Below are 11,108 nucleotides of genomic sequence, written 5' to 3'. Positions count from 1 at the left end.
TTTATTTGGAGGTCATTATATTTTAGAAGAGGAAGAGAAAAGAATAGTCTGTTGGGGGATGGACATAGGAGAACGAGCCCTAGACTATCAGCTTCATCATCTCAGATTCAAGGTGATTGTAACAAGCAATTCCAGAATGGTGGTGCTAATGCCATTGGTGCAAGGAAAACAATGTCAAAAGAGTTGTTTGGGCCACCATTATGCAACTCTGATAACAACCAAGATGACCTTGTGACATTCTTCTCTGCCGCACATTATTCCAGTACATATCCACTCCGCAGGTACTTATTATCTATTTTAACAGTTAGTTTTTTCAACACGATACAATGTTATATGTACGCTCAGTAGCATGTAGGACTACTTAATTATTTCATATCATGTGACCTTCCCTTTTATGAGACTTCAAATGTCATTGAATAAGAAGTAACACAAAAGTCCAGCAAGCAAATTTCCTTTTTTTAGGAAATGTTAAAGTAATTTTTCACAACTTTTGTGTCGTGAAATCACGTTAATTGTACTCTTGTTGTAATTTCTCATTATTTTGTTATCAAATATCATTATAATTATTATATGTGTATGTTAAATGACAATATCTTAAAATTTTTAATTTTTTTAGCTATTATATAACAGGTTTATAGAACAACAAACATAAATTAAAATACATGACCATTTAAGTTATTATTGCAACTATTGTCAACATGTGAAATATGATTTCACCTTAATAGTTTATAATAATCATAATGGTGCTATAAAGTTTATCAAGTACATAATTTTCTACGAATCCTATTAACAGGCATAAATAGTGTGTATTAGCTAGATATAGAATGAACAATGCTACTTCAGAAAAATAATGAATGAACTTTAGGAAAATTAAAAAGTCGGAAAAGCAAATTCAACACTTTTCCATTAAAATGTTATTCTGCCTAGCTTCGTTACATGTTTCCTTACCTTCCCTTTTACCTTCATTCTTAAATAGCTATCCTTTCATCTTGAGAAGCCTTCAACACCTACATTCTTCTTTTCCATTACAGTAATAATAGTAGAGTTTTAGTGATATTTAAGAGTATTAATAGTCATGATGTCTTGTTGTTGATGGTGACTCAAACAAGTAAGTACCATTGAAGAAGATGAATATGGGTCAAAAAGGTAGTCCGCGTCAGGGGCGCGGAGGAGCTGCTACCCAGGTCCGCCCGCGGGGCGTAGAGTGCATTCTGTCTTTATTTCGCGGCTCGCGTAGCTGAATACAACTCACGAAATGGCAGTTTCTTTTTCACGGGAGGTGTCTTTCGGGGCCAGTTACCTTGTGTTTATTACGTAATAACTTCCTTTTTATATAAACTCACACCTTAGGGTTAATACATGATTTATAAATTGAGAGAGATCACAAGAGAGCCATTATAATTTGAGAGTGATTGAATTCATCTTGTAAATTCTTTGTGATCATACTAAAATAATTTGATCTCGGTGCCGGTAGACGTAGCTATGAAGTGAACCACGTTAAATTTCTTGTGTCATTTTCTTGTTATTTGTATTGAATTTCTTTAATATTTTATTATTGTTCATCGACCTTACTTAAATCCACGACTTATTAGATTAAGAGTAAGAGTTCATTCCGATGGTTCATTTACTCTTGTAGAGAGGTTTAATGGTGATGCCAAAGACAAAGTGTTAAAGTTATTTTATAAACTTTGATAATACTTCTATTATAAATGATGTCTGAAAACGTGGAGTTATACTTTTTTCTACTTTTTTCATTATTTAATTTTTTTTAAATTCTACGTGCGTAATCTTAAATTTTTGACTTTTTCACGTGATAGACAAACATTTTTTTAATCCACGTGATAACCTTGAGTTTTCAACTTTCCACATGGTTGACAAAAGGAAAATTTTTTTGTTAACTTGACGCTACTCGCAACGAAACAACATTTTTTTCGAAAAACAAATTTCGTGATTATCTTAATTGATCACATATTTTAAAATTCAGTCGAAATAAGTACTTACTTCAATCTACCACATGGAAAAGTTGAAAACTCAAGGTCACCACAATCACCACGTGAAATTACTTTGATTTTTTATTTTTTACATTTTTTTTTCTAAAGCCTCCAAACGTTTTTTTTTTTTTTTTTTTAATAATTTGAAAACTCTTCTATATCCAGCTAATACACACTATTAATACATCAAGAGTTGGGTGATGTATATCATACTTTATGGGTGTATTTTAATATATAAATGTTAGAACATTTATTTTCCTTTGACTATATTAGTTTAAATGTTTATCTTGACGTCTCACATCTTAGTGATAAATATCCTTTTGCTGTTGTAAGCTACAAGAAGAATGATGGAGCACCAGATTTTCATAAAGATCATTTGAAAGATGGTAAGACTACTTTTTTTTGCCCTTGAATACAACTCTAGCAAAGTGTGGTTTGTATGTAGAGCTACTACAAATGTGTTTTAAGTTTTCCTCTTTTCCTGCACCTGCATTCAGATGAGTCATGGTTACCTGATAAAAGCACCTTAGAGCTTGTTCTAGATACATTACAGAGGTAATTTTGACTAAATTATGATTGTAGTAGTATTAAACAAAATTTGTAAGAATTTTATATTCCATGGTCATATGATTGTAGCTATCATTTTACAGGAAAGATGCATATGACATTTTTGCTGAGCCAGTTGATCCTGCTGAGGTTTGTTATTCCTTACAATGTTCTCATATTCTTTACTATTTTACACAACTCTTGATGTAAAATGCAACAAGGTTGAAGAATACTACGAAATAATTAAAGAGCCTATGGATTTTGGCACCATGAGAGCTAAACTTCATGAAAGCATGTACAAGAATCTTCAACAATTCAAGGTAATTTGCTACATCCATCACACCCATAACTGATTTCCCTAGGTATTTCTTAAAATGAAATAGTTCCCTATGGCCAGTATGGAACATATCTTTCTTGTATAAGAAAAGAACGCCATGTTTTATCTGTACCCCTCAAGGCTCAGGTTCATATTTATAATTTGAGCCGTGGCAAGTGGAACATAAGCACAGGGCTCCAAATTAGGAACTCCAAATGTATTGGTCATTATCTACTTTTATTGGAAGATAGTTTTGTACGAGAAAGGATAATAAATAAAAGCTTAGCTTGGTGGTCATGTCAAGTAGGTCTAGCTTAGGCCCTGCTTCTCAGCATATTAATTCATACAGTTTATTAAACATTCACTGTTGAAGTAATGCTAGGTCTAGCTAAATCAGCTAATTTAACAAACATACTTCATCTGAATGTCATTTGACTCATCCTTTTACTGAACCATGCAGCATGATATATATTTGATATTTGGGAATGCTCTGCATTTTAACTCCTCAAATACGGTGTACTTCAGACAGGTCAGCTCATAAGTCATAACACCATATAACTAATACAACTTCTCTTTATTCATATATCATAATTTCATATTTAGTGATCCCTCAGGCCCGTATTTTGGATGAATTAGCAAGGAAGGTTTTCCATGTTCTGGAAACTGATCCTGAAAATTTTAAACTGGAATTCAGTACGACAAGGAGAAGATCAAGTAGAAGATTTGATGGTGAACTTAGTAGTTTCACTTCTGCCTCCTGCAGGAACCAAGCAAGAGATTCTACTGATCTTCGTCAAAAAGCTGGTTAGCCATAATCGCTTAGTATTCTATTCTTTTGAAGTAAGAGTGTTTATTCAGACTATCTTTTGAAGGCAGGTAATAAAAGACAAACTAGTGCTTGTGCGTATGAACGGCGTTCTACATACAAACCCGGGATGTGCTTGCAAGACAAACCAAGTTCAATTATTTCACCTATATATGGCACAAAACCACTTACACGGGTAAGGTCTTGCAATTATAAACTTGTTTTTTCAGTATTCGCCACTTTAATTGGTTTTACATGATCCAAATCGTATAATGCATATGAGAAGATTCATACAGTAGCCACTCTGATTTTTGTAGCTCTATTTACACATAGAGTAGTATTAGTCTATTAGATGCCACAGGAGCTCTAGTAGAATTGCTGAAGCTGTTGCTGGATACCTTTACGTTAACGAGGGCAAGATGATTTTAAAAATTTGTTCAACTGTTTGTGATGCATTAATGTGATTGAAGACTTTTTTCCTTTAATTTTGAATGCCAAATCGTGTATTGAAGGCAAATGAGGCAGATGTTGGATTCAAAGAAAGCTTAATGTTGTTCGTAAAAGATTTAGGACCAACTGCTGGTAGGGTGGCGGAAAGGAAGTTGCAAGAATTAAAGATGCAGGGCATGAGTAGCCTTGATATGAAAAATAAAGATTCAAAAACAGCGCAGGATACAAGAAAACTAAGAGAAGCGGGCACAAGTAAAGAGGGTCCCGCGATAGACAAGGTTAAGTGGACTGAAAGAGCCAGAGCCAATACAGAGATGAGTTACTATGGGAATAGGATTACAACAAGTATGAGTATGAATCTTCCAGTGGCAGTGAAGGAGTTGAAGCAGACTCAGGTTGGCAACTTGGACTTGAATCAGACTCGGGTCTTAAATTCTCAAACTGCATCTGCGTCTACATTGCAGTTGCACCACCATCTTTGTTCTCTACCTCATGCTTCAACAACAACTTCTCAACTACTCAATAATATGAATATGTCACCATCACTCTCTACATGCTTCCTTTTCGGGATTCCTTTGTCAACGTACTCATCACTCAATATAAATATGCCTTAGCAGCTAATTCAACTCGAAGCAATCTAATAACTCAGAGACATCAAACATTACTAGTCAAGTGTACTAGGAGTTGTTTCTAGAGCTTTAAAAGCGTGAGAGCTTCTTTTACATACCTTCATTAACAAAATCTAGTATATATGTTATGTACTTGTGTTTCCCTCTTATTTTTCCTTCTAATATATGTTCCATGATGCTAATATATTTATCATGCTACATAAACTTAAATATTTGATATCACGCAAATATTAGATTAAATCTTAGAAAATACGCCAAACAAGCAATTTCCACTCATGTACAAATTATGAAAACCAATTTTGAGATCATATAACAATACTAAGGATTGTAATCTCACAAAATAATTTATTTGTGTCAAATTGCAAATGATGTATATTTACAAACGTCAATCGAAAATAACATGTAGAGGTGTTTATTCGAATTAGGTGTTTCAGTTGTGTAGAGGTGTTTATTCGATTTTTATGTCTCTGCTAATTTTTACATAATTGTAAATTTATTTTTAAAGTCAGATCAAATCGTGTTTAATGATAAGATCGAGTAAACATTGGTTGGTTTGTGTATTAGAACAGTAAGAATGTGATATTGTCAATTTTTTAAAAGATAAATACATACACAATATAACACTTATTCCGTTCCGAAATAGTTGAAACATTTGCTTTTTCACATAGTTGAATGCACTCATTCAATCTTTTATATCTTTAATTATGCATAATAAAAAATTATAAAAGATTGATATTAATAATCTTCTAAATGAGACGAATCAAACAAGATCTCATTTGACTATATTTTAACTTATAGATTAATAATTAATCATAAATAAAAATTAATAAATAAATAATATTATTTTTCTAATGTTACAACTAATTTAAAACAGAAAAAAGCATTAAAAAATAAAGCAATAATCTAAGAATGTTATGTCTTATGTAAGGCAAGAGAATGTTTGAGTTGGGCAAAAATAGTAGCGGCTTAATATGTACAGTTGTAAAATGAAGGAATGATGATCTGATCTGTCGCGTCATATTTCCTTGCTTTTTCAGGAGAGTTTGTTTGCTAAACACATATTCTTGGTTCATTCATTCATTCTTGATCAACTTTTGTTTTATTTTAATCCCTAAATCAATTCATGTACAAAAAATTAAAAGAAGGATCTTATCTGATTCTTGTTTAATTCAATTATTTCCAAAATTAGGGTTTGATGATGGAACATTGATTGGTCCTGCAAATCCTAAGAAGAAGAAGAAGAAGAAGAAGAAGAAGAAGAAGAGAGAGAGAGAGAGAGAGAGAGGGAGAGAGAGAGAGAGAAAGAGAGAGAGAGAGAGAGAGAGAGAGAGAGAGGTAATATGGCGTATAGGAGAAGAGTAGGGATGACGAGATCATCCTTTAAAGAGGAACACACCAATTCTCCTTTTGAAGAAGATGTAGAAGAGGAAGATGATCAAACTTCAAATCGTAATATTAATCCGAAAAAGAAAGATGATGATCATTCTTATTCGTTGGGTGCTCGAGCAACCAGAGCATCGGCTGCTCATCGAGATTCTTCTGGATACGCAAACGCTTATGCTGCTGATCCTTCTTTTCTATCTCATCCTCACCATCGTGACTTGCAATCATCCCATTCCTTTTCCAAGGTACTTCCTTTCTCCTCTCTCTCATCCTCCTTCCTCATCCCTATCATCCTACTTGTTCATTATTTTTTTTGATTAATCATTGTTTATTGTAATTAGATCGATTTTGATCATTTTCTCTTGTCTCGCATTACCTTTTTCACTAGATATTTAATTGATGATGCTGGACACTCGACAACAATTGTTTGATATTAGGACAAACATACGAACTTAAACATAACCTTTTAAAAACCCTCTTGATTATTCGATGATGGTTTGTATTAGAATAATAATAAGTACTTAGTGCTCTATAGTGTTTGTGATACAATATTTAGTTTATTGATTGGGACAAGATCAAATCGTTATTTTTCATTTTCTCAATGCCTAATTCACTTCATTTTGCGCCTGTTCCCTTCTAATATGTTCACCTTTTTCTAGGGATCAATTCTTTCTGAGGTCTCTCCATTGAAGAACTCCAATGACACAAAATACGGCTTTTGGGGTATTCTTGCCACCAAAGCCAAATCAATCCTTGAAGAGGAAAATCAGATTGAGTCTTCTCCTACAAAGATCAAGTTTCAACTCAATAACTATGAATCTACCTCGACTCATCAGGTGACGCATGCCCCTTTTCCTTTCCTTTGCTCAGAATTATGTCATAATGTATAGAGTTTAGAATTGAACCCAATCCACATCCTGCTGTATTTTTCCTTTCTGTCAGGTGTACCAATCCCGCCAATCTTCAGAAACTGGTGCTAAGCCGATTGATAATGCTAGACTCCGAAAGCGCCTTGATGCCATCACTTCTTCTCTTAATCACCTTGGCGATACACTTGGAACTGCTTTTGAGGTTTGTGTTTGCCAACCTTCTTGATTAAACATTTTCACTACAGACTGTGATTCTTGTACCCTTCTTTTAACCTTTGCCCGTGATCATTCTCACTTGTTATCTGCTTTGCAGGAAGGTCGTACAATCATGGAGCACAAAACTGCTGATATCATCCAAGAAACTCGCAATAGGACAGCAGATTTCATCCAAGAGACACGCAAACTCCAACTTCGGAGAAGAGGAGGCACTTCAAATTCTTCTGATCAGGCAACTGTTGTGCACAACACTTCGTGGCAGCGTCCTGTGGTTCAACCTGTGCAGTCAAATTCACTCACCAATCAAGAAACTCAACTCAAGGCATCTCGCGACGTAAGGTGCCAAATATGTAATTGTGTGTCGCCAGTTATTACAGGAATCACTTTGACATTGCTATAGATAACTTTTGCATTGATGAAGCTCCATGCCAACCTATATTTTTCATCTTAATCATCAATCTTTGTTTCTGTCTCTATACTAAATGTGACATTCTCGCTAATGATCTTTTTATCAATCTGAATTGAGGGGTCATTTGGTATAAATTGTGGAAATGGAATGAATTGACAACATTTAAGAGAGGGATATGGTAATAATATGGGTTATATTTATTATCTGTTTGATATTGATATAGTAGGGGAAATGGTAATAGTAAGGGTTATATTTATTACTCCATTTGCTTTATATCTGTAGTAAGGGAAATGGTAATAGTAAGGGTTATCTTAATCATTCGTTTGATTGATATTTGATGATTAAGGGAAATGGTAATCTTTAGAGCTCCTACTCTCCTTAGTTTAATACAATCGTCCATAATTTTTTCCCAATAATACCAAAGTGCGCACAACATGATACTTAGTGAAAATAGAAATTTAGTAGAACAATCATTTGGATCATTTTTCTTTAACTCCTAATTCCTCTCCCCTGCTTTTATCATTCTCTTTCATCTTGATCCTCCATTGAGGCTGTTTTGTAGATTCGTCACCATCATACATGAAACAAAGAGGGAAACTTTTTATTTTTGGGTGAAACTAGAACTTTTTAATAAATACTTAAGTGGAGCATTTATTCATATTCAAGTATTTAAATCTTTTCCAGAACTAATATATATGAAACCAAATTTTGAAACATTATTAAGAACAAAGGTATATGAGATTATGAGAATTTTTTTCATAAAAATACTTCCTTTAATTTCGTGAATCAAGCAAATGATTGAAAGAGTGAAGATCATATGCTATATTGAGTTGATTGGTGGTAAAATTGAAGGAACCACAAGGGTTATGAAGGCAAGGTAATATTTGAGATTGACATCTTCTTGAGTGTTTTGTTTCAGCTTAATTTGTTTATGATGATGGTGATGAAGCTGCACTGCAGTAGGTAGTGATCTTTTGCAGCGAAAACAATTGTGTTGCCGGTGAGAGATGAGTGGTAACAAAATGTCTGATCTGAATTAGGTGAGGAAACAGATTTAGAAAACAAATAGTGCAGACCAAATGTGTGGTTAGAGTAACGCTATTCCATTCTGTTACAATATCCTTCAAAAGTGTGTACCAAACATATACTAACTCACTAAGTTTAGAGCCCAACTCCTGTCTCTAAGGATGAATAATATGAATGAACATGGACTTTTATCTCTATGAAAGAATGTGAAAGCAAGTATAGTGAATTCAGTCTAGCTTAACAGAGTTCTCTTCACTTGTTTTATTGTGCTGGTCCAATGTTGCACTTGATGGAACTAGTTTATTAATTTTTCTGTGTCATACTTCCTTGCTGGTAAAGACCATCATCGTTTATGTGATTCGGGTTCACAGGTTGCAACGGCAACTGCTGCCAAAGCGAAAGTTCTTCTACGAGAGCTCAAAACTGTGAAAGCTGATCTAGCATTTGCAAAGGAACGTTGTGCACAATTGGAAGAAGAAAATAAGCGACTTCGAGAGAGTCGGGATAAAGGAGACAGCCCTGCTGATGATCTGGTATGCCATTCTTACAATTTACAAGTACTCCACATTCTTTGAGCAGGAACTTCCTTTTAAAAGATATTGCGTCTTTTTTAGGGTCACAAATTATGATAATGGTATCTAGTTTGTGTAATGCTGAGTAGAATCATTATTCATTCATGTATACTTCATATTTAAGCATCTCCATTCACGAGTACATTATATGTATGAGTCTATAGCAATACCAGCGCTGAATAAGCCCTCACAATAATGTCTAGCATTTGCCCATGTATGTGTTACCATGACTGATGACTAATAGTGCATGTTATTGTGGCATAATGTGTTTGACATCGTTCTTGAGCAATTTTCTGTATTTGAAAGTAAAATTTGATTTCTTTCTTATGCTTCTTAATTAACAGATACGACTGCAGCTGGAAACTCTTTTGGCTGAGAAGGGCCGTTTGGCTCACGAAAACTCCATATATGCACGTGAAAATCGGTTTCTCCGAGAAATTGTTGAATATCACCAACTAACTATGCAGGACGTTGTCTATTTGGATGAGGGGACTGAAGAAGTCACTCAAGTCTACCCCTTCTCTGTTGATGATGCTAAGTTGATTCCTAGTACCCCAACATCACCAATATTTCTTGATTTTTTTCCAGAAGTTTCAACCCTTAGCTTGCCTCCTAACATGAAGGAGCATTCAGCGGAAACTCCAAAAGAAGTGTTGACAAGAACATCATCGTTATTGTCTGCATCCTCACCTTCTATAAAAAAATCTAACAAGGCAGAGTCCTCTGAAATTTCAAGCTCTACACTGTTAGTGGATGGTGAAGAGACAAATGCTTTGTGCCATAGAGAAGCACCAACTTGTACAAATGAACCTTAAAAAAGCCTCTCGGTTTCATATGTTTAGCGTAAACCACCTTCTTGTGAATGGTTTCAAGTTGCCAAAGCTACTACACTTGTTTTCCTTTCCTCTGATTTTTTCCTTATCATTCTTTTTTGATCAATTCTTTTGGGAGGGATAGCTCAACAAAATCCCACCTAAGTTTAATAATGTATCCAATGTTGTCTTGTAGCTTTATAGTACAATGTTTCTGATATGGTAGAAACTTGTTTATTTTTTGTAAGAGAGCTTATTAGTTATTAGCAGCTTGATCATGTTATCTTCCACTGAGCAGTTGTCTTCAAGGTGATTTTACTGTCTTTTTACTGTGTTCATTGCTTGATTATTCTGTTGCGACTAAAAAAGCTACTACTAATCAAAGATCAATTGGTGCAAATTATTGTAATTTTCTTTTGAAGGAAAAATGAAGATTTAGTTTGTGCAATCTCATAATAATTTGATCATTTGTGATTTGATGTCACACACCTTTTAATACACATTCCTCAGGCTCCTTTGAAGGAGTACAGGTATGGATTGTTCGTTACCTTACTTCACCCGTGGTTCCGGACTACATGGTTCCGGACTATGTTTTCAAAAGGGATATTGGATTGATAATGATATGACACCTTTAAATATACATTCTAGCTCAATTGTAATTTAATTTGGACCATCATTATTTGAAACTTGTTTAAAAATTTTGGATCATCCAAATATTAAAATTATAGTAGTAGTTCTTTAGCGTTAGTTACCTCTAAAACAGGTTTAGGTGAAATGAACAAAACATAATCATCAAAGATTTTGTAAGAAATTGTAATTTTGGAACATGTTTCTTTTTTATTCATATTTTGTCTTAAGAAAGATATAAGTGGAAAGATTGGCACAATCAAGTCATTGATTATAAAGAATAAAACCAGAGTTCAAAGACCAATGAATCGAGAACGCCAAGAAAGTGTACTGGTTCCAGCTTTCCAAAACACTGAAAAATGGGTTAAAACTTATAAGGCATTTGAGTAAAATTAGATACCAAACAGTCAAACTCAATCAGTGGAAATTAGGAAACAAACTATTCAACTGGGCGGCA

The 11,108-nt window shown here is 34.1% G+C and overlaps 2 protein-coding genes across 2 annotated transcripts; both read left to right on the top strand.

Moving 5' to 3' along the window:
- Nucleotides 1-4,924, top strand: LOC130826900 (uncharacterized). Its single transcript, XM_057692532.1, has 9 exons — nucleotides 1-281; nucleotides 2,325-2,377; nucleotides 2,489-2,546; nucleotides 2,642-2,687; nucleotides 2,759-2,857; nucleotides 3,314-3,382; nucleotides 3,468-3,657; nucleotides 3,730-3,854; nucleotides 4,171-4,924. Exons 1-9 carry the CDS (start codon nucleotides 172-174, stop codon nucleotides 4,720-4,722), a joined length of 1,302 nt encoding a protein of 433 aa, XP_057548515.1. The 5' UTR covers nucleotides 1-171; the 3' UTR covers nucleotides 4,723-4,924.
- Nucleotides 4,925-5,687: 763 nt separating this feature from the next.
- Nucleotides 5,688-10,762, top strand: LOC130826897 (uncharacterized). Its single transcript, XM_057692530.1, has 6 exons — nucleotides 5,688-6,365; nucleotides 6,780-6,956; nucleotides 7,063-7,191; nucleotides 7,303-7,539; nucleotides 9,012-9,173; nucleotides 9,557-10,762. The coding sequence occupies exons 1-6, from the start codon at nucleotides 6,078-6,080 to the stop codon at nucleotides 10,025-10,027; spliced, it is 1,464 nt and encodes a 487-aa protein (XP_057548513.1). The 5' UTR covers nucleotides 5,688-6,077; the 3' UTR covers nucleotides 10,028-10,762.
- Nucleotides 10,763-11,108: the final 346 nt, after the last annotated feature.

This window comes from Amaranthus tricolor, chromosome 11, assembly GCF_026212465.1.
Source record: "Amaranthus tricolor cultivar Red isolate AtriRed21 chromosome 11, ASM2621246v1, whole genome shotgun sequence".
Taxonomy (NCBI): Eukaryota; Viridiplantae; Streptophyta; class Magnoliopsida; order Caryophyllales; family Amaranthaceae; genus Amaranthus; species Amaranthus tricolor.
This window is presented reverse-complemented; position numbering and strand designations above follow the sequence as displayed.

What these genes read in the sequence shown, in the direction of transcription:
- LOC130826900 (XM_057692532.1), top strand. Translation starts at nt 172, where the DNA reads ATGTCAAAAGAGTTGTTTGGGCCACCATTATGCAACTCTGATAACAAC. An exon ending in AGTACATATCCACTCCGCAG is followed by an intron (nt 282 to 2,324) that starts GTACTTATTATC and finishes TGCTGTTGTAAG; the next exon opens with CTACAAGAAGAATGATGGAG. An exon ending in AGCCAGTTGATCCTGCTGAG is followed by an intron (nt 2,688 to 2,758) that starts GTTTGTTATTCC and finishes AAATGCAACAAG; the next exon opens with GTTGAAGAATACTACGAAAT.
- LOC130826897 (XM_057692530.1), top strand. Translation starts at nt 6,078, where the DNA reads ATGGCGTATAGGAGAAGAGTAGGGATGACGAGATCATCCTTTAAAGAG. An exon ending in CACTTGGAACTGCTTTTGAG is followed by an intron (nt 7,192 to 7,302) that starts GTTTGTGTTTGC and finishes TCTGCTTTGCAG; the next exon opens with GAAGGTCGTACAATCATGGA. An exon ending in AACTCAAGGCATCTCGCGAC is followed by an intron (nt 7,540 to 9,011) that starts GTAAGGTGCCAA and finishes TCGGGTTCACAG; the next exon opens with GTTGCAACGGCAACTGCTGC.